Below are 23282 nucleotides of genomic sequence, written 5' to 3'. Positions count from 1 at the left end.
AAACACAGATAAATCCAATCTACTGCAGTATAGCAGAGGAATACGGTCAGCTTGCACCTCTTTCTTCGATCTTGTATTAAAACTCCCCAGAGTGTATCAGTCAAAATTGAGATTTTACTTTTGGATAGATGCATCAAAAGAGCACAGGCAAGGGCCCTTCTGTATGGCAGCAGGAGATGGATGGCCAGTGGTAATGCAGTTTGCTGCACTTCATGCTGTCACTCCATATCCCGTTCATGGGGAGACTGACCTGGCATTCACTGTTGAAAATGAAGCACCTGGGGTTTGAACTGCTGTTACTCAGGCTTGGGAGAGGAGTGAACAGATTGGAGCAGGAAAGTTCTGAAGATGCATGCTCAGACTGTGAGAATAGTATCAATCATCTTTTAGTAAATGAGTTATTTTTCAACTGTTCATACATGAAATTTTCATTCTGAAAAGACATGAGTGAAAGGGAAGAAGCCAATTCCTGAAATACAGTTTAAGAAGGTGGGGTACAGTATCTGTGTTCCTTGGCATATATTGCATTGATAGTCAAAATCCTAAGGGACTTCAATGCAGCCCCTGTAACGAAAGGGATGCAGGACCAACCTGTCTTTTTGCAAAAGCTATGAAGTATGTAGAAATAAAACTCTGTCTTGGAGATAGGAAATGGAGTGTGTGACCTCATGAGCTTCTCTGCAGTTGTGTAGGGAACTGGGCTTGTTTAGTGTGGAGCAGAGGAGGCTGAGGGGAGACCTCCTGGCCCTCTGCAACTCCCTGCCAGGAGGGTGCAGAGAGGGGGGATGAGTCTCTAATGAAACAACAAGCACTAGGACAAGAGGGAATGGCCTCAAGCTGCCCAGGGCAGGGTCAGGCTGGCTCTGAGGAAGGATTTCTGTGCAGAAGGGGCTGTTGGGCGTTGGAATGGGCTGCCCAGGGCAGGGGGGGAGTCCCCGGGATCCCTGGAGGGGTTGAAGAGTCGGGCTGAGCCAGCGCTGAGGGATCTGGGGGAGTTGGGAACTGTCAGTGCTACGTTAACGGTTGGACTAGATGATCTTCAAGGTCTTTTCCAACCTTGGTGATTCTGTGTATTCTCTGATTCCCTTTAGAGTGAGGATCTGGGAACTGTGCTGCATAGTTCCTTTGAGCACTCCCTCTGTTAGGCTCTGCAGACCCCAGCAGAACCACATACTGGCACACAGATACCTCCTCTTCTTTCCTAGGAAATTTCCTCATTGTCTTGAAGACTCTTATCCATTTTTTAGCATGCAAGAGAGGAAAAAAAGAAAGATGCTGCAAGATTTAGGAATTAATGTATTGACATGAGGAGGCCTTTAAAGGGTAGGGAAGACGTTTTGTTTCTGTGTGGGTAAACTGTGAACTCTGGGATTGCGGAGGGCACATTGTGCAGAGACATTCTGAGGTTTGTTTTTTAACTACGCCTGTGCATCTGTAGTTAGCTGTATTTGCAGTGTTCTTTAATGTGCAGCACAGGCGCTAAGGGTCAGCTTAACCATTTCATTAACTCAGTTCTATGCCTCTAGGTGCTCTACAAGGCGCTTGATTCCCTTGTTCTTGTTCCCTTGTCCTTGATTCACTCCCAGATGAGTGAAAGCTGCTTAATCTCATGTCAGACAATCAAGTGAGGCTTGATTCGAGGCAAAAAATCATGAGAAATTGCAACAGCCAAATCCTTTATGAAGATTTATTTAGAAAAACCACAATGCTGGGGAGTCACTGTTACATAGCATGGCAATTCTCTTCCTCTTGAGTAATATGCACCACACTGTGCGCATGCAATTACTTTTGTTCCAGAGATAACATCTTCATCTAGTGTTATACATGTACACGTATGGTCCTTAGTGCACGCTGTGATTCACATACATGTTAGGACACGCACAAAGTTGAGCTTTTCCATGAAAAAACTGTATAAAAAATACAAACCAAACTGAAGCTGTCAACACAAGAAGCAATGTGCAAAAATAGACAGTTACTCCTGAATGTTTGCCCAAGAAAAAAAGGACTCTTCTGTCCCTGTTCCTCATTCAGCATTGAGTATGCCAGATGTTCTTGAAAGTAGAATTTTAAATAACTACTCGCATCCTGACCTCCTTCGTGTTAGTTGCAGAGATTTTTTTTAACCAGCTAAATAATTCTATATTAATACAAAAATCTGCCTTCAACCATCACCATCGTGTGCTTTGTTGTATCGAACGGATCTTTATCTTGTTGCAATGTTTGTGAAGCTCAAGGCCAGGTGACAACCAAGCCCTTGGGTGGAGCACACAGAAGAAGCAGGACAGAGATATCCCTGGTCACCGAGCCCCCCTGACAGGGGCTGCCTGGAGAAAATGGCCAGGGATTAGGAGTTCTCCTCACGCATGCTGAAAGGAGCCAGACCTCCCTGGTCCCCTGTCATGGGGCACACAGCTCCAGGCCCTGTCTGCTGGTGCGTGGTGGGGCTGGTGTTTGAGATGATACTCTCAAGGGTCCAAGGAATCCTCCCTTTAGAGAAAGCATGCCTGTGCAAAGGGTATGGCAAGAAAAGGGATGGGAGAGCCCACAGGGCCTTCCCCAGCCAACTGTCTTCATCTATGATGCAAACTGTAGCTGACACGGAATGAGCCACCTGACTATAAAACCATTTGTATGGCTCTGAGCAAAGCTAGACAGGACGATGTGCTGTAGACATCAGGAAGCAGTCAGACCAATCCATCCTTGTAAAACTGCTGCATGCAAATACCAATGCTTTAAATGGCAACTGAGACTAGAAATGGATTGCACTTGTTTCCCTTAAACACATATATGTATCACTCTCTTAAAAAAAAAAAAAAATTAACTGTTAAAAAAAAAAATCTTCAAAATACATTTAAAAAAATGATGGGTAATTGGGATTCCTTTGGTTGGATCAAAGGAAAAGAAGAATAAAGTAGGGGTAGTGTGATTCTAATCACTCAAGCTTGTCAGTAACCATAATATTTTGGTGTGGGGAATGAGGATTCTTCCTACCCATGAGATTTGATGCTGCAAAGCCCAGTATTCCCCTGGGAATCCCCATGTTTATTAAGGACTGTTTGTTTAAGCCCATGCAGAGTTATGACTGTGTTACAGAACTTGCCTTTTTCTTTTTAATGGCATATCATAGTTTTTCCACAGCAAATCCTGCATGGATCCAGGGAAAAATCTCAGCAAGATTCCCCTGTGTGTTACGGTTTTTACTTGCAAAGCAAAGATCTCAACCTTATTCTGAGGAAGGGAAGGGGAGTTGGACGTTGTAAAGACTGGGAGCAATCCAGGGAAGTGAACTGTGGATACTGCACTTCACATCCCAGCTCAGCAGATCACTTTAACAAACTATTTTATGTGGGATTTAAGTGTATGTTATTCAGGTTGGAACCCAGTATGATGACCAGTATCCAACAGGAAGAGTGTTTGTTGCCTTGGACCTACTCATTTCCATTCTAAAAGGCACGGAGGGAGGATTCATCCTGTGAGCTTGCACCCCAGCTCTGCTTATGAAAATCACTTTAGGTATGTCCAACATGTACCGGCTGCTCCGGGGCTGCCCCGGTGTCTGATCCCTGGCTGCCCAGGTGCCTGGTGGCTCACAGCTCTCCCCCCTGGGTCAGGAGTAAGCTGCACTGACCCTGACCTCCAGCACTGGCCCCTGACGTGGGCGAAGGAAGCAGAGCTTCATCCCTCTTGTCCCCAGGGAGCTCTCAGAGGAGAGGCGAAGGGCTCCCGGGTAGCAGTGCCCGCCCCAGGTGTGTGTCTGCAGCTCTCTGAAAGCACAGGGACGTGTGACACACCTAACCCGAGTCTCCCTCAGCTCCTACAGCACGCATACGTGCAGCCAAAATGACCCTCTGGCTGTCACTCAGACAACTGTTGGCAGTGATAAAACAGTGGTAGAGAATCGTTCTAGACTACTTAGACTATGAAACATCAGACTGAATTCTTACTGACATTTTGATGCTGTTGAGCCCTTGGGGTTAGCTGCTGACTCATAAGTGTTTTCCACTGGGTTAAGATTACATCCACCGTCTGAGTTAAGGCCCTGATTTAGCAAAGCATTTGTGCATATGCTTAAACCTGCCCTTATTCAGCTGCGACTACCTAAGTGCCTTGTGATACCGGGACAAACCTGAACTGGAGCCTATAAATTAAGCTATGTATCTGTCACATCCATGCTTTTAATGTCTTTTTTTTTTTTTTTTTTCCTGGTAGCACAGCTGCTCTCCTGGATAAACTATTTAATTAATCTTCATCTAAAAGGTCCTGAGAATGGTTCTCTAATACTAACAAATGTACATAAATACCAGAACTAAAAAAAAAAAGTCAAACATATGGCTCAAAGCAAAACAAATATTGCTCGGAATACTTGTTTAGATTAAGATTAATAACTGTAAACTGCCCATTCTCGTAGCAAATAAAAACCTGTTGGTCTAGAAAAAAACCCCAAAACATTCAAAATCTATAGGATTGGCAGCACTAATAGTATTTTACAGTGTGGAGTAAGGATAACACATATCAGTGTAACATTGCAAAATGATCCACCTAAGCTTATGTAAACAAGTAGGCTTTGACAATGTTTATACGTCTAGGTGTGATCCTGCACGTGGATCTGGATGGGACCCGAGAAGGGTGCTGTTCCAGCGTGGTTCCAGCTGCCCAGATCCCACTGCAGGACAGAGGCTCAGGGGTGTGATCCTGCAAACCTATCCTGGCTTTACTAGCTCTACTCCTGAGAGCATCCCATGGCAGGATTTGGCTTGGCAGGACTATATATATGAGTAAGGATTATTCACAAACATAAGGCATTGCAGAACTTGGCTCTAAAATGTCTATTTTCAGCAGAGAATCCCTTATCCATACACAAGATCATATTTTGATGTATCAGAAGTGTCTAAAGTAAGGGTCAGAGTCACTATATGTTATGCTCAGTAACACAGTTAAGATTCTGTGTATTGGCTTCAGATATTGCAAAACTTTTTTTTTTTTCATTAAAAATCAAACCAACTATGAATCTTTCTCATAAAAATTAAATTATCTGTGAAAGTTAAAAAATGAACAGGCTGTGTTTTCAAGGTTAAAAGGAGACAGTAACAGAAATGAGTAACTCCCATTGTAATGGTTTTCCAGTGCCTTCCCTTCTGACCAGTGGGCACTCTGAGGTTGCAGTTGGTGGCCTCCAGTCTTGCCCTGGATCCTCTGTGACATGGCTACTGCCGCTCTCCTTCCACACGCTTTTTACGAACTAGACCAATAAAACAAGAAAAGAGCAGTCATTGCTTTCCTGAGAGCCTAAGGGCTTTTCTCACTCTAACATGAATATGAAGGAAGGAGCTGCTAAAAAATACTTGGCTAAATTCTGTCCACAAATGCTACAATTAACAGATCTTAATGCTAAACAAAACAATTACACCTGAACTGCACTTTTCTATATCACAGAGTGCAGAATTTCACCAAGTGTTCATATCAGTAAATTTTCTGTAAAAATCAGATTCTAGCTAAAGGGTTTAGATGATGAAGAAATCGCCGTTTACAGTGCTTCCTCCCAATGGCTCCATTTAGATTTTTTTTTTTTGTTATGGTTTTATTGTTATTTTAAAAGCCACTAAGTTGATACTGGTCTGCTCTAGCCTACATGGCAGTGCTCTGGATTATTTAAGCCTTAGGCATCAAAAATTAAAAACTTCTGTAATTGCACAAGTGTATACTATAGGTGAGAAATAATCATACCCTATTAAAAAAAAAAAAAAAGTACTCTTAAGTATTGACATCAACGAGTATTGGCAACAAGGCAAACATCATATTGGACCTTAAGTTATCTGTTTGAACTTCACATGCACTGATTGCATCAACCAATAATAAATTAACTAACTCTGGATTCTCACTAGAAACAAGTAGGTTGAAGCTGCCATAAGCAAAGCAGAGAGTGATGAGCTTTGTGTTACAGGCAGGATTATTTTGACAAGCAGCCCCATGTGAATTTTTACAGCACTTAGGATACATTACAGCTGATGCAGAGCAGGTCTGGTTGGCAGCGTTTGCTACTCCATACCCTAATAAAAATGTATCGAGTTCCTCGGACTTGGCCAGATAAGATTAGTAAGGTTCTTCTGTTCATGTGATACAAAATTTGGTGCTAGATCAAGCTGTCATGTCCTGTTTCTGATACTGAACTGCTGAAGAACAAAAGCAGTAAAACTGGATGAATGAAGGCTTTTCAGTACAGAAAGTCAATAACAATATATTACTACAAACATCCCATTACTTTACTCTCAGGAGGTTTATTTTGTAGTGCCTTCCTGGCAAACAGACTGCATTATTCCAAAGCCTACACTGTAACATCAGTCATTTGTGTCTGCTTTCAGTGTTTTGCTGCTTCATTTATTTTGTTTTATTGAATTCTTTTAGGTATTCTGTCCTACTAAATCTTGAACGAAACCATACAATACAAAAGCAGGAAAATGAAGACTAGGTACAGGACATATGTCTAATAGCAACTGGTTAAATAGTGGGGGAAAAAAGGTTTCTTTCTTTGTTGGTGGGATGTTTCAAATACCGTTTCAGGACCAACAGTTTATCATTGCAATGATTAGGTACTACTAAAGAATTAAAACTGCAGAAAAATAAAAGTGTGTGTGAAGAAATAGTTTTTCACTGAAGTGAGCAAAGGCATCATGGTTTGTCACCCCACTCTGAAGCAGAATTGATTAAAAACAATTGTGGGGTTTTTTTTCTTTCCCTTCTATTGTAAATGACTCCTGCCTAGTCATCTCCTCCTTATTGTGTGTATTGAGCACACAGAGCAGGTCACGCTCAGGTGAGACTTTCATAGCTTTATTCTTTTCACCTGTACTTGCTCATACAGGCAGGAAATTTTTTTTTGTTCCCTTGGTGGGGCAGGTTTGGTCTATCATGGGCAGGGCAAAGAAGTGAGGACTTCTGAGTTCACTGAACAAACAGCATGGGTTTGGTGCTCTACTTACTGGCCAGAAGAGCTGACAGGGCAGCAGGAAACCCAGGAAAGACTGGGAAAAGACTGAAGTAACTTCCCTTGCCAGGAGTGGGAGAAGCAGAAGAATAGTTGCTCCTAAACACAGTAAGGATCTTTGCTGTTGTCTAAACTCTGTGGAGCTATGCATCACCCCTCCCATAGCAGATTGAAAGTTGTAGAGTTAAAATTCCATGTTATGTACAGAGAGGAAAAGTGGTGTCTGTCTAGGATGGTCAGGGCTTGGCTCACATAAACACATGATGAGTAGGTGTAGTGGTGTCTTACCCAGATCGTTGTTTTTAGTGATAGCTGCTGCTACCCTGGTTCTCGGACCTTGCTTTGTGAACTGGTATCCAAACTTGAGAATCCTAGAGTTCTCCTCCAGCATCTTGGCAATTTCCATCTCTACAGCTGTCCCCAGCTGCTGCCTCTGTTGGTGATGTGATGAAATGTCCCCAAAAGAAAAGAAAATATTTGTTTTCATAAGAGAGAGAAATGGGTGGTTATATTTCAGTACTACAAAGAGAATCCTGTCCCTGGAGATTTTTGCTCTGGGTTTTATATTTGGCTTTGACCAGTTTTATTTAGAAGTTTTCCACTGCTTGGCTGCATGGGCATGAGATGTGAGCTTCAGAATGACTGAGCCACAGAGGCTGCCTTGAGGGAGAGGCCTCTAGGAGAATTCATATAGAAGGGAAACAAAAGTGGACTCACTCAATGCTCTCTTTACCTGGTTGTCAATTTTAATCTCTGTCAGGGATTCATTCCCTTTCAGTGCATCAATCAGTGCCAAAATACCCGTCCCAGTGATGAAGTTGGATTCTACATTCAGACTCTTCAGTGTTTTGTTCACTTTCAACATATCTGCAAATGCCTGAGGGGTCAAAAAGAGGGAATAGAAGATAACATCTTGAGAGTTTCATGGAATAACAGGGAATCTGCAAAACATAGCTTAGTACCTACAAAGAAATAGGCTTAGAAGAACACAGAGGTAGATCAGACAAGATTACACTTATTTGTATAGTCACAGGGAAATTTTGGGAGGGAAAATGAAGAATGCATCCTACAGCAGACACAGACCTACTTAAAAATTGTTTGTTTTTTTTTTTTTTTTTCCAAGCAGTGTTCAAACTTACAATAGCTACAGGGTCATTGCTTCGAGTAGCTGCAAGGCTGAATGTCTTCACGTGCGTGTTGCTTTCCAAAGCTTTTGCAAATTCTTTCAGTGTTGGAATAGGAATATTCTACATTAAGAAGATAAATCCAGTCATTAGGAAAGCCGGTCACACTGGTAGACATTGATTTTAATTATGATCAAACTGATTGACTAATAGCCACAGTCTATGCAAATTAAACATCCCCGATCCTTTTAAGAGTATCTCAGAAGGGACAGAGCATCCTCTGCTTCAGAGACCTGCACTAGGATGCCATGTCAGCACTGCCTTTAATTGGGTCAGGCCAATGTAAGCACGTGACCAGTCTCTGAGGTACTTTCCTGGTTTGCTGCTGGTTGTTCAGTCCCCACTTGCCAGCTCCTCCTCCATTTGCATGTGTGGGCTAATTGAATTTGACTAGTCATGATTACATAGTGCCCATGAGATATCTTGCTTTACAGTCTGCTGCAGGCAGGCAGGCAGAGGGAGTCACCCCTTGGGCTTTTAATTGGCGTTTAATTCAATATCAGGCACTGACGACCTTGGAGCTTCTACAACAGTTCCCTCCACATCCCTTTCCTGTGTGTCTTGCTGCTTCTGAGCAGTAGAGACAAAATTTGAAGATAAAAGGCAAGAGGAAATGAGTAAACCCTCCTATGACGATGTAAATGAAACCACAGCATCTACCTTTATGTTGTTGAGATTAATTTCTACGAGACTAGGATCATTTGCTTTTATCCTCTGTAAACTTGCTTCCACGTTGGTAGGATTAGGTGGCTCCTCAAAGATGGGCTTGACCTTTTCACCTTTCACCACATCTGCAACACAAATTCTCATGAAATGTTGACGTGAGGAACAGGCATCATCAGTAACAGTCTGGCTTTTCAATTCCCACTGACGTTTGTACTGTAGCATTTAAGAAAGGGTTTCTATGAACCACAGAACTTGGAAACAGGAGTATTAGCCCTGCCACCCCTGCCATGCCCTTTGCACCTTCTGTGCACCCAGAGGCACGTCACTGGAGGCTGTGGTCACAGAGGCTGGGCAGTATGGTCATGGGCAAATTCCTCATTTATGTACAAAAGTCCCAGTACAATTAATTTGAGCCAAAGCACCTTTAAAGACTATTGTATAAGATGTAATATACTGCAAGGGCTGCTTTGTTCTTTGTCTAATATCTGCCAAGGAAGGCTTGCTCAGAACTTGCCCATTACGTTAGTGAGAAAATGTCCGTGCACCTATGACTAGACTGTGCTAAAGGAACGTGCTCAGGAGGCCCCTCAGTTTCCTTCTCTCGGCTGATGCTATCAGCCTCGCTATAAATTCAATTAGCTCTTGTAAAATTGCAACATCTGCACTTTCTAAATAATAAAACTATCAAAGCATGAAAAGCAAATCCGTCTGCCAGCACCAAGATTTATGAAGTCTTTGAGTATTCACGGTCCAAACAGATACAGTTTTTATTGCTGGAAGCTATGAGCTATAAATATTCTTAGAAATGCATAAAAACGATGGCTTAGAACACAATTAGTACTTCTAATTCCCACGCATGTAGCTGTGGAGAGTAATTTATAAACCCTGACCACCCAAGCCACTAGAGGCAAGACAGGAATATGTTACTGACCACAAATATGTTTAAACCCTTTTATTTTATGTTGCAGACAGTGAGTGATTTTGAAGATTTGTGCTCAGGTCTCAATGCTGTTCAGTGCAGCGGGTAAAGTTCATGTCATATCACGGGCCAAAAGAAAACCAAATATTTTTTTAGAACTCATACTCTTGGTAGAGATGAAGTCATACACCAACCTTGAGCTGGTTTTTACTCTGCTCCCTTTCACTCCAAACTGTTGATTTGGGTTTTTTTAAAACACTAATTCCCCAAGAGACCTCACATGTCCCTGAGTAACACTCCAGCCTTCCCAGGGAGCAGGGAATTGAAAACTATTGGTAAAATGCATATAGAGAATTCACCTTGGATGCAAGGATGGAAAGTAAACAAAAACCTGCAAAGCATTTTTTGCATTTGTGGCAACACCCTGCCAAGCTGGGACTAAGGACAGACTTGCACCCTGTCCTCAGGTTAGACATCATTTTTCATTTTCTACTTCTTGTTACTTCCCATGAGTTTTTATCTTGTTTCTTTAATCATGGTGCTGTTTTGCCACGCTGACGGGCAACTTCTGAGACGTCTCCCTCTTTTACTGAGGCATTTCACTTGGCTAAGGAAAGATACTGCTTTTGAACCAAAGAATATAGTGAAGTGACAGTGATTTTTCTGGTTCTGAAGTCTGTGATTGGAGCATAGTTTAGCTGACTCACATAGCTGACATTTTGACTCAGTACAACAAAAATATTCTGAAATCTATGTGGATTAGTAATGCACGCAGTCGCCTGTTAGGAGATAGATGGCAGCTCACACAGGGCCCCGCTGGGGAGGCTTGTAGAGCAGTCTTAATCCTGAGAAAAAATGAAGTGACACGGTGTCCTGACTACTTTCCCACCTTTCCTTAATAGTGAAGGATGGAAATGAATGGGCTTGGTAAAGATAGCTGCTGTTCTCATGGCATTACAAGAAGAAAACACTTTTTTAGTACTGTTTCCCTAGAAAAGGGCATTCCACAATTTTGTCTTAAAATGCAAAGCAAATTAAAATTAGCCCACTTGATATCCCAGAGCTTGGAGGTGACTGGATCTGGATCAAGGCTTGGCAGCTCTCAAGAAAAACCTGGAACTGAGATGTACCCAGTTCTCCCCCCTCCAGGCTCCTGTCAGCTGCTGAGCAAAGATCTGATTCACCAAAGGTCTGTTTATTTAGTACCAACATTTCTGGATTTGTTTCTAGTAACTACAGCTGTTTCTGTTGGGGGATTTCCTGAACAATTATGCTTCCCACGTACTGAAGGAACCATGTAAGGGGCCACATTTAAACGCCCTGCCACAGGGGCTAAGGAGAGGCAGGAGATCAGAGATTGTAGCCGGGGCAGGAGCATATCCATATGGCCTCTGCCTCCCTGTGAATGCAGCTTGACATGTCCCTGGTCACAGCTGGGACTCTGCCCTCTCACTACGAGTCATTTTTCAGTTGTGTAAATGTAGGTACTTGGGGTGAGATGGCTTGCCCTGTGCTGTGGCCACCTCTTAGCTACAGCTTGTTATGTTTTCTATCTGCTGACTAAAGTGGAATGAAAATATGTATGTCTTGGCCTCTTACATACTCCCATCCTTTCAAACACCTCTGCAGAGCCAGATAATGCTCTCTAGGAAAACAAAGCTCCTTAGGAATGATTTGAATGGTACCGTTGTCATTATAATGAGTTTTAAGACTGTGTTTACTTTAAAGAGCTACCCCTCATGATTAATTAGATCAATCAAGGTAAGGCCCAGTTACATTTCACTAAATTAGACCAATACACCCAACCTAGAAGTGTACAAGTCCATAAAGATGATATAAGAGAAATCTGCTTGCTTACTTCTCACGGTTCCTTTTCCGTCTTTACTGCGGGCTCCTCCTTCGTCAAATTTTGGGTTGTTGACCATGTTGTGCACTCCAAGAACAGCTGAAATATGTAAATACCAGCAATAGGATACAGTGTGAATGGCAGGAACAAAGACTGAAGACAAATACCTGCTACAAATTCGAGTTTAGTTCCCCAAACAAAACCCCCTTTATGAAATATTAACTCTGAGTCATGCTTGTAGGGGGAGTCTTTAGGGGTCTAGAGATACAGACATTTCTAATATTGATGTCTGAACAACTGAATCAACGTAGTATGTATATCACAGAAACGTCAGCTGGAAGGAACCTCTGCAGCTCATCTTGTCCAGCCTCCCTCCCAAGCAGGAGTGTTGCCAGCACTAACCAGGTCAGCCATGGCTTTGTCTAGCTGGAAATATCCAGGGATGGGAAGGCCACAATCTCTTTGGGTAACTTGTTTCAGTGCTACACTCCTAATAATTTTTTTCCCCTAATATACAGCCTAAGCCTCTTATTGCTCTTTGTATCATTTGGCATATCTGAGAAAAATCTGACTGTATGTGTGGTTAGCTTAATAAATTAGCATTCACACTGGGGTTTCCTATAGAAGCACATGGATGCTAACGTGCTTGGGAAAAAAAAAAATATATTCCAGGACTTTAAAATAAATAGTGAGGATAGAAACTATTATGAGAGCAATGACAAGAGAAACCAAAACTCCATAAAAGAAACTGCAATGTTATCTTTTGTGGAAATGAGCTTTCGCAGTGTCAGAGAATAAATTGTGCTGTTTGCTGATACTTTTCCCATAAATTATCTAATTGGACTTTATTCTATAGGATCATGCATTAATCAAAAGTTATTAACTTGATGTAGATTTTTTTACATTTGTTATCATTTTTTTTTCTTATGGAAAATACTCTGTTCTGTAAGCAAATATCTCTAGTTGCTGTCACAGTCTATTTTCAGAACTCTCAGCAGTAGGTGTGCTACTCACTGTTTTTCATTAGACTTGGATACCTACAAATTCTGTTGTGAATGGCTGGATACTGACCAGAGCTGAGCAAAACTTGGAACTTCATTCCATGAACTTAAGACTTCTTGAGAAGTGCCAACTGCATTATAATTCTGTGGCTCCTGTGATGCTTCACATTTCAGTCAGAGCCAAGACTAATGCATTCAGAAACGGGTGGTGTAGCCAGGAATTACAAAGATAATGGCAAGATCCCATCCTCCAACAGGACATTTTGATGTTGATCTAACCCAGATTTGGATTAATCTAATATGCTGAAATATTTCGTTTAGATTTTCCTAATGAAAACAAAAAAATTGACAATAGTGTTGCAATTCTCCCATCAAAATTTTCATAGAGACGAAGGCCCCAAACAGGTACACCATGGATCTCAGCCCAGGGAAGGACAAGATCCGCTCTGAAGTGGGTGGAAAAGGCAGGAGGTGTCAATGGTTCCATCGGGAGCTCTCAACACCAGGTTGTGCAGGGTTTAGGATGGCCCATTGACATTAATCTCAGCAGCTCTGGCTGGTTTGCTCCTTCCCAAATGAGGGACTCAGATTATTCTCTTCTACCAGCATAAAGATGTGACACACCCATGAGAGAAACTGCTTGAACGTCACAGGCAGCTCAAGAACTGTAGACTGGCCTTTGTAAAATGCTGTAGGTTCAAATATTATTTATGCCAGTGGATACACCTCAAAATTACTTCCTTTGTGCACACTCTAGATTATACTCTGGATTAAAGGAAAAGAATTAAAAGTGGAGAAGATACCCAGGTCTAATCAAATGGTAACCAATTTTCTGATTGAAGGGATTAAATTCCAGCAGGATCTTCATCTGTTGCACCCTCTGACAAGTTTATCCTGCCATTTGGGATGTCAGAGTTGAGAGGAGGCAGCAATTGTACTCTAAGAACAATGCGAATGCAGTAAAATCAATGGTCTCCACCCCAATGCAAGCATCCCAGCCTTCAGTCTACCACCTACTCTTCCTTGCCCCAAATCATGTTAAACTGGTTCATCATCTCCCCTTGCCTGACACATCAACTTTAAGGAGATCAGAGAAGTCTAAAATGCAGCAGCTATCAAGTCACACTTGAAGCCATCGTGGGCAATGTGTGCCCACAGGTTGGCCACTTGTCTGCATAGTGAACCAGCAGGTACTTGAGAGCTGATCCTGAGATGCTCCTGGTGGCAGGTTTAGGCAGAGAAAAGCTGGACGTGTAGGGGTATCATACCCATATATCATCTAACCTGCAAGGTCATAGAGCTCAGTGTCTGAAGCGCTGGCCAGGGCTTCTTCTAGTTCCGGATCCAGGGTCACTTTCTCTTCTGTACGAGTTTCTATGGGCTTTTCTTTAGGAATAAATATTTTTCCTAAGAAAAGAAAAAAAAAGCCAGAATGAGTAATGAATTATTGGAACAACTCCTCTGCCTCCTGGCGGGGGTGGGGGAATAGGTCTGTGACAGTGGAACTGCCTGGAAATATTCTCAAGTGCGTGTTTTCCTTTCTGGATGCTATCCTCTGCACCAGGATCTTAATAAGAGTCTGAAAATAAAGACTTTTTCTCTGTGTTGGTGATTGTTAATATAGAAGCAAATTTCCTAAAATAAATCCCCAGGAGCAGGCACAGCTGGCATTCTTCTGAAGTTGCTGTGGCCTTAAATAGGCAGAATCAGGTATACAGAGAAAACTTGCAGAGATTTCCTCCTTGTATTTAACTGAGGCACTAGAAGCACCTAAAACCACTCAACTGCAAGAACCTTTCAGTTTTACCAAATTCCATGCAGAGCCTGAAAGCTCAGCAAACCTATTCTCTTCCAGGAACCCAGTTTAATTCCCAGCCTCTCCACGAGTATTTTCCCTCTGTGTCTCCTGATGATCATTCCCATAAACAGCCACATCCTGATCATCTGTGCAGGTCTGAAAAGTCTGAACTGACCTGACCCACACGTTCCCCAAGAAAGACTCCTGACCCGTTTGTCTCTCTCTGTACGCTGCTGTTACAGTGGGGTTAGCAGGTGTGTGTTTCCATGCAATATTCCCCCAAGACTGAGATCACTGGCCCTTCTGCCGAAATGAGAAAAGCGTAGGACAAATCCAGAAACAACACAAAAATTCCCACTGCTCCTTTAGCCTGCTGTTACAACCTCAGCAGTGTGATGATGTAACTGCTGCACTTCAGCCACCACCAGCACTGCTGGGCTTTTTTTCCACTCAACCCTTTCCTGTACCACACGCATCCAGTCAATAATACATGAGATGATGCCACGCGCCACGGACGGTGTCATTGCTCTGATAATTCTGTGAATTCCCATGTTCTCCTGTCTGCTGTGGAGTAGTTCCCCTCACCTTGTCCCTAACAGCTACTTCTCAAGCAGGCTTTAGTTAATCCCATTGTAATGAAGCTGTGATGACCTTTGGAGGCAGGTGGCTTTGGCCCACTGTCAACTTTAAATTGTCCTTTGGTGCAACTCTGTACACTCTGCATGGAATTTTCAAGCCTTTCCTTTCTGAAATATCTCTAAAATAGTTTAATTTCAACTATATGAGCGATACTATTTTGTTACCATGAATAAATGCAGTTCTGATATTTAGTGCTGAATTACAGATGCTTTGTCATCCTTTTGTGGCTAAATTTTTCCCCGTTATGGTCCAAAGTATCATTTTCATGTACATAATACCCAATTCATTTATCTCTTTCGTACAAGTTTGTCTGCAGAAGTTTCTATACTGTCAGCTTCCATGACTGAGGTCACTGAATAAGCTCAGAAGAAAATTGTAATGGAAATTTCTGAAACTCTTGTCAAGGTTTACTGATGCTGGATTTGAATTATTTACCCTACAGATATTTGTACCAAGGCTAAATAATTTCTGAGTACAAAACTGGACAGAAGATTATCTAGAAAGACAAAGCAGTATCATATTATGATTCATTTTTCATGTGATATTTTAGGTAACTTTTTAAGAAGAGGCTTCTAGAAGATAAAAGCTTTTGTGGGCCAAAGGTAAGAATCATTTTAACTTTCCCCACGCACTGGGTAATATGAATCAGACACAGCCAGCCCAACAACATCAAACAAAAGTCAAGTGGAAATCTGGGGTGAGAAATACTCTGTGAAGATAGATTAGTCACGCTCTCCAGATTTCATAACAGCACAGGTGCTAAGATTTCAGACTCTCTCTGTACCACCACCCGGTCTGAAGTGTTGGATAGCAGTTTCCAGACAGCGCTGACCAAGCCTTAACCTGATGCCAGCTTGACTGGGAACGATAACACATAAGGAAAAAAACTCATTACCATGTTGGAAACTAGAAGACCAAAATTAATCAGAGTATCTGAGTAAACAATCACTAGTGAGGAGTACTGCCCATAAAATATTTTCCTTTCAGATCACTGGTGGTTCCACATGAGTTTCAAGTCATCTGTAGGTTGTTTGAGGTATCTTGAAGGAACCCTACTTATCTTTCCCCTAACAGCTATACTCCACAGAGCCACAGTTTGCATGAAACACCTCCATCAGGCAATAAGTGATTGTTCACAGACCCAAACCCCCACCACACTGTTAACAAATACTGACAGAAGTCTGTGCTTTCACACATAACACTGTAAGGGGACAGGGGACCTCGAGTCTGATATAAACTGGACACGGTAAGACAGTTGGTCCTTCTCTATGAACTTTGGATGTGGATAAGCCAAGTATCTCGTGTAGCAAGAAACCCAGGGGTAATGGAAACCAGTACTGGCTCTTACTGTTTCTGTGCAGCTCACATATACAGGAATCACAGTTTTTAAGAATTTGTTTCAGGCATATGTAATTCTTGGATAGCAGCCCAAATCTTTTTAAATGTGTATATGACTCCCAATGATAGTTTCACTTAAAGCATTCTTGGCAAATGTTTCAGAAAAAAATTCTATTACTGGTTCTATGAAATATTTAAAGGGGCAAGGTCATGTCAAAGATGGTAATATATATCTTTAATATACGCGAGCCTTGCTGGCGTCCAGTGGCGTTTTAAAAATATTCTCTTTTTTTTTTTGCTATCTAGATAAGAACATTCTTTTGCATTATCCCATTGTGAAGAGATGTAGTATAGCAGATAGAGGTTAGAAAAGCTGATGCATTTAGCATGTTATTAGGAATTCATTACCTGTCCACCAAAACTGTGTTTAGAGATGGCTGCCAACCAGTTTTCCTTCATTATTCTAAGGACAGAGTTTGAAGATTCAGGAGGTCCCTCCTAGCCCCACATCCATACGTTGTAAATTCATTATATAGTACCATCATGGAATTCACTGATGAAATAAAATATGGATTGTGGCTTGCTGCTTTCAGTGGTCCAGTTTAAATTTAAAATTTATTCTTTGGAAGAAGTCTTAAAAGAATAGTGACATTTTATGATTTTAAAGTGAGATTTCTGAAGAAAGGCTCCTGCTCTTGGTGCTCTCTACATTCACACTGTATTTTAGAAGGTACTTGATTATAAACATTCCATGTGGTATAATTAATGTTGGCTGTGATACATTTTGCCTCCAGAATATGCTTGTGTTCGGTGCTAAGTCCTAGTAGTAATAACTTATCTTTCCACCAATGAAAAACACAGTGACAAAAGTTATGTTTATACATATCATACTTTAACAACACAGATAACCACATTTATGCACAAAAATAATATAGTCTTGTGTTTAACTGCAAAATAAAATTAAATTCCAGTAAAAAAGAAGAAAGCATTAAAATATAATTTTTTTTTTCATGGGCATAGAAACCCAAAATGTCTGGATTCCAAAGTGCTTTCTTTGAACATGAAATTTTAAGGGTAAATCAATGCAATTCTCCCCTTCTTTCTGTGAAACTGGGATAAGTGCTTGGGGTGACCTGGATGACAACTGATGCAGCTTATTATAACCCAGAGACTTTCTGACTGTGTGTGCAGTGAGTAGAGATCTGTCCTGGCTCAGTCTAACAGCAGACCTGTTCCTTTGCACACACTGCAAAACTTCTTTTCAAATTGAAATATGATATGGTTCATGTTTTACTCAAAAAAGGGGAAAAAAACCCATTGAAAACCGGAGAGAAGGATTCAGTAAACAAGACTACAGAGAGACACGGTAATGCAGAGTGAGATAAAAGGAAAACAAATTCTATGAAAGGAAGAAATACACTAGGTACAGTCATAAAACCACGGATGGAATTTTGCCACTTGGTTTCAGCGAGCTCTGATTTCCTGCATTATGCAAACGCCCCCATAAAAGCAAAGTCAAAGTAAAACAAAGAGATGGATCCCTAACTTCATCTCCTTATGCAATGATACTTAACTATTTAACCACGTCCACAGGAAAACGTGTTAACTGAGCAGGGAACTACTTCAAGTGTATTTTCTTGAAGTAAGTTGATTTGTTTACTGTTATCTAAGGGCAGGAAAAAAAGGATTTTGAATAGCATTGTTGATAGGATTTTACTGGTGTGTCCAATCTAAAAAAAAAAAAAATTGAGGATTTCATCTTCATTTATAATTTACAGCATGTGGAATATCCTTTTTGGTATGTCTTCTCTCTGCCTTCCTTCTTCTGTCATTAGACTTTTGTGAATAAGTATAAATTGTCAAATTATTTAGTATAAATACTTAGTATTTATTCCCACCTTGTACAAGCCAAAACTCAACAAAGCACCGAGCAATGGGAAATAAGCCCATTTATATATAGCTGTAAAAATATCCTTTTATTTAACATCACTTTTATTAAAGCTAGTTACTTAACTTTATAATACAAATGCATTTTCTGCCATAATTGTAAAAAAATACTGTACTTTCTTTTCCTATAAACTGTAGCTCGTGGTATTGTACTTCCAAGAAAATATCTGGTTACACTTACTACTTCTTCCTTTTCAATGAATCAGTGGCTACAGTGAGTGCCTGTTTATTCTCAATTACAGAATTGCTACACTGACCTTAGAAGTGAAATTCAATAATCCTGGAAATCTGCCTTGCATAAATCACAGGCACCTGATTCACTTTTTCCATTTGCACTATTCTTTTCTTTTGAGGCTGACTGAAACTCCTCCTTACAAAATTAGTTCTTACCAGGAATAAATTTGTATTATGAAGAAGAAAACAAGCCGAGTTCAAATAAGTGTGAAGCTGAAAGCTAGTAGTAATTAAAATGCAGTCTCATAATTGCCGCTGTTACTCTTGGATTAGTGTCTGCATAGTCTATGCCTTAAAAATTATGACGATGGAATAGCAAGGTTGCAGAGTTAAGCTTTGCAGAGTTACTAAATCTGTTGTGCATATACAGAAGGTGTGAGGTTAATTGCACTGGCATCTTTGACTTTGATCAGCCTGCTGTGATTCTGCCACCACAGCGATACCCTTTAAAGCATTCCTCTGAAAATACACTTACAGTATACTATAAAAATAGACAAAAGCCAGCCTATAATCTTTAAAACAGAAGGAAGCCCAGAATTTCATCAGACCCTCCTGTGGATTATCACAACAGTTGGGATCCCTGCAGTCCTCTGGATTACCACCTGGATTAACCTGCTTCCCCAAGGGACCAGAAAGCTCTCAGGTCTGATGTAGAGTGGCAGCAGAGGAGGGAGAGAGTCAAACTGTGCCATTGGGCCTCAGGTTCTCAGGGGCATCAAAAACCCTTGGAACTTGGGCAGAGCCAGATGTCACACTAGTTCTGTTCCTCTCTGGCTTCTTTTCTCCCACGCCGCATATCCTTCTCCTCTGTCCCTTCCCTCGTTGCCCCCTGTGCCTTTCCCATCGCCTCTGGTGTTGCATATCTTGGAATCCTGACCCTTCCCACCACCTCCTTTCCCTGTGGCCTCTCTTCCTTACCACCGCTCTCCTCCAAGCTCCTCTCCCCAGAGCTGCCACATCTAGTCCTTCATCCTTACCCATCCACACAGCTCCTCAAAAACCAATCCCGCCACCACTCTGCACTAGCCTCTCTGCTGGCTCTTTACTCTTTTTTTTCCCTCCTTTTCCAGTGCCTTTACAAAGCGAGGGAAGCACTGTCAGAGCAGAAGAGAGTCTTCCTGCCCGTGGTCCTGGTGTGAGAGTGGCCCCTCAGATGAGCCACTGCAGGGAGCATCCGCGCAGCCGCCAGCCACGCCGGGTCCCTGGGCACTGCTGTGCCCTCCCATGGGCTGTCTGCACACGCAGGCAGAAGTGATGAGGACAGGACTAACACTCAGCGCAGGAGGAATATTTCAAAAAGGCTCTAACAAACTGGATATACAAGTTCAATATTTGGAAGATGCCAAATTCAAGGGTGTTTCTCTTGAGACTGCAAAGGGCATGCATTTCATGTCCCCTCTTCAAAGAATGGAGGCACTGCAGCTCATAAAAAAAAAGACAGCTGGAAAAATTTACTTTAGATGGCTAAAACAATGTGTTTTCTCCTAATCTTCTTCTTGGAAACAGCTAAGTCCTTTCTGCTGACACTTTCCAAAAATTCAGCCCGAGGCAGACTCTCAGCATGGGAAATTTCAGCGTGAACTGTGCGAGTTTGGCAAAGTCATAAGCAAGTAAAGCAGAGTCTTACAAAAGCAAGCAGTGAAAGGCACTGGCCAGAGGCATTACTGTCAGCAACTGCAGCACTTTCAATGCTTTAAGAGGCAAATATCGGTTTTAAACTTGAGCCTTGAAGAAGGGGAAGAAGGTGGCAAAAATGTAAACAAACCATTTCAACGTTGTGAGTGCAAAGACTGCCTTTGTCAATCCAAGGAAGATATCGTGTCTAAACTAGCCCCTGACTTTTTTATTTAGAGTGTGTCAGAGAAACTGGAATTGGAACTCATTAGCATCTACTGTAATACTTTGACCTTCTGAAAATGACTGTCGTTATTACTAGTGCTGTGTATTGGACTCAGCTTGGCACAGCGTGATGTGCAGGATAGATGGTCTCTGTCAGGGCAACTGAAAACAGGGGCTTGCCCACAAGTTCTCTGGTTTAATCATCCTTATTTTCTTCCTTTTCCTTTTTATCAGTTGGCTAAAAATGTTAGCATTTAATCACATACCAGCATGTTCCCCTTCCCTTTCCAGCCACAAATAATAATAGCCCAATCCACTGGAGTTTTTCCATGACTTTGATGAGAACTGGATCGGATCCAAAATGAAATGATTTGGCAAGGAGCAGAAAACCTTGTAGAAAACAGGGATAGTGGTGAAAGGGTTGAAACAGCAATTCTCAGAGCAATTAAAAGTGGCACGGCCAAGTTTTCATATCTAATGATGTTTCACAACAGAACTTTTTTCAATTATGTTTCATTAGTATCATGTAGTGAAAAAAACACTGCAACAAAGCAAGAACAGAAATGTTGTTAATAGTTTATGTTTGCATTACAGTAGTGCTCGGATCTTAACTCAGATCAGATGTACATACTGCATTCAGTAAGGGAAAATGGGCAGCGCTGACGTTGCTCTTTAATATTTTGTGCCTGTACTGCCCCTTATTTCTCCACCTTTTCTTTTTATTCCTGAACTTGAAAATTATACAGAAAAGGCTCCACAGTGATCAAAGTGTGATAGCCAGCTGTTCCAGCTGTATGTGTTAAATGCAGTGGGTCAAAAGTAACTTTGGTGGTTCATCAGGTTCTGCACAAGGGTTTCTAGAATATCTTTGGTGGTTCATCAGGTTCTGTATAAGAATTATATCTATCCTAAGTCGGAACTGATCCAAAAATACATAAAATAAACACTTAGAAACAATTATCAGCCTAACCCCTCTGTTGCTCATTAATCACAGACCCAGTGTTTGTGGGAATGGCTGATGAGCAGCTGTGTTGCACAACAAACAGTTCCTGAAAGCCACTAGATCATTTGAACACCACAGTGGGAGCACACGCTCGCCATGGGGACATTCAAATGAAGTCCACACCCCTGACTCGTTTTAGAGACGATGGGGGATAAAAGCAGTTTGAAAAAAATTTCCTGGTGGACAGTTTGGGGGTGCACCTGTCGGGCTGTGACCACTCTGGCCCTGGGTCAGCACAAATCCTGTGTTTTCCTTGAAATGTGAGAGCTATCCCCCACAGGCTTAAAACTTTCTTTCGTATAGTAATTAATGTAGTACGTTAACAAGCTGAAATATGGCAGAGGGCCAAAACTCTAATACATGCCATACGTTTGAATTTTTTTTGCCAAACATTTGCAACTTCTCGAAACCACAATCACAATCAAAACCAAGGCAATTCCCTGCACAATCAACCCCCCACCTTGAGCTCATATTTAACATTTCCTGTGATTTAACCACTCTGAATATCCCTGTCAGCTCTGGAATTTGTTTTGGCTTGTTTTCTAGCACAGTCAAAACCTTATGGTTGTGTTCAGCCTATAGAGACCAACGTAGGCAACTGAATTTTGTCCTTCAGCAGCTGTTTGGTCAAGAACTCTAATAAAGCATTAACAGCAAAAAAGAAGAGGCAGAGACAGTAGATAAAAAATAATGATGTATCAGACTGTTCTGGAAGGGGGATATTTTAAATGCCACTTTATTTTCAGCTCATCACTGAATTTGCAAGCTTTTATTGTCAAGATTTGGACAATAAATGTAGGAACTAGTAGAAACGTTGCTTAATGTTGGATAGAAGCATTCCACTTCCTAAATTTGAAAAAAAAAACCAACAATCCCACAACTTTCCCAGTGGCAGACAAATACCAAAGGACAAAACACTGACAAAAGCTTAAACAACACTCGACATATTCTAATCCTACTGACACACAAATATTCTCAGGTGGTGAATAGTGCCAAATGGTACATTGGCATCAACACCTCTCATTTCTAATTATACACATCTGGATGCATTTTAGAGCTGCCCCAGAATGAAATTTTTAAATTACAGAATTAGTGTAAAATTAATTTGAGGCTATTTACAGTATGGTTACATTACAGTGCTGCTATAATGTAAACAAATATTTTAACAGGGATATATATTATTATAAATATTTACCAATCTGTAAATACACCTTAGAGACCATCAACATACAGAAGATGAAGAATAAACTTTTCCTCAAGAAACATCCTTCTTTAGTTTCTTTTGAGGATATATTTTAGAAACGTAAATTATTTATCCCGAACTAATTACTAAGCTTGGAAGAATACTTATTATTCTCCCATTAAAGTGACTTTAAATCTAGCATGTAGTATCAGTATCATATCGGAAATGTCTTTGTAGGATTGCTTTATTTCCTTGCATGAAAAATATCTTCTCATAAACGCAAATCAAGTAATATTTTTATGCAGTGATTCTGTTATTGTTTTTTTTTTCCAATTGAGGGTGTCAAAATAAGTCATGCTGCAGTGACAAGCATGGATTCTAAGATCCAGAGCCAGCCACTCATGGCCTTGGTGCATCATTCATCCCATTTCACCAGGTTCACCCAATTAGCAGGATTAGCACACAATTCATGGGAAGATTTCAGTGCATCTGGCAGGTGGAGATTTCAGCCCTATGTTTTATAAGGCTCAGACTGTGCCTGAAGTCTTTGCAATGCAGAGCAAGGGGGAGGCAGCAAAGCCCAGTGCTTGAAGCCTGGTGGTGTTTCTGTGGGACACCTCCTGCCCAGCAAGCCAGGGGCAGCAGAAGAGGTACTCAGGGACCAATGCCAAGCTCAGAATAAACAGATTCTTTCTCAAAACCA

The 23282-nt window shown here is 41.4% G+C and overlaps 1 protein-coding gene across 3 annotated transcripts in view; it reads right to left on the bottom strand.

The window, feature by feature from the left end:
• Window positions 1–1680: 1680 nt before the first annotated feature.
• Window positions 1681–23282, bottom strand: part of LOC141965487 (tropomodulin-2) — a 36342-nt gene continuing 14740 nt past the window's right edge. For all 3 annotated transcript variants that reach the window (XM_074917177.1, XM_074917176.1, XM_074917178.1), the window contains 7 exons: window positions 13883–14005; window positions 11610–11696; window positions 8827–8957; window positions 8122–8229; window positions 7716–7859; window positions 7271–7415; window positions 1681–5239 (listed from right to left, as the gene is read on the bottom strand). In XM_074917177.1, coding sequence (XP_074773278.1) covers window positions 5205–5239; window positions 7271–7415; window positions 7716–7859; window positions 8122–8229; window positions 8827–8957; window positions 11610–11696; window positions 13883–14005 — 773 coding nt within the window. In that variant the 3' untranslated portion in view covers window positions 1681–5204. The remainder of the gene's footprint in view (window positions 5240–7270; window positions 7416–7715; window positions 7860–8121; window positions 8230–8826; window positions 8958–11609; window positions 11697–13882; window positions 14006–23282) is intronic.

The sequence above is a fragment of the Athene noctua genome, chromosome 13 (assembly GCF_965140245.1).
Source record: "Athene noctua chromosome 13, bAthNoc1.hap1.1, whole genome shotgun sequence".
Classification (NCBI taxonomy): domain Eukaryota; kingdom Metazoa; phylum Chordata; class Aves; order Strigiformes; family Strigidae; genus Athene; species Athene noctua.
This window is presented reverse-complemented; position numbering and strand designations above follow the sequence as displayed.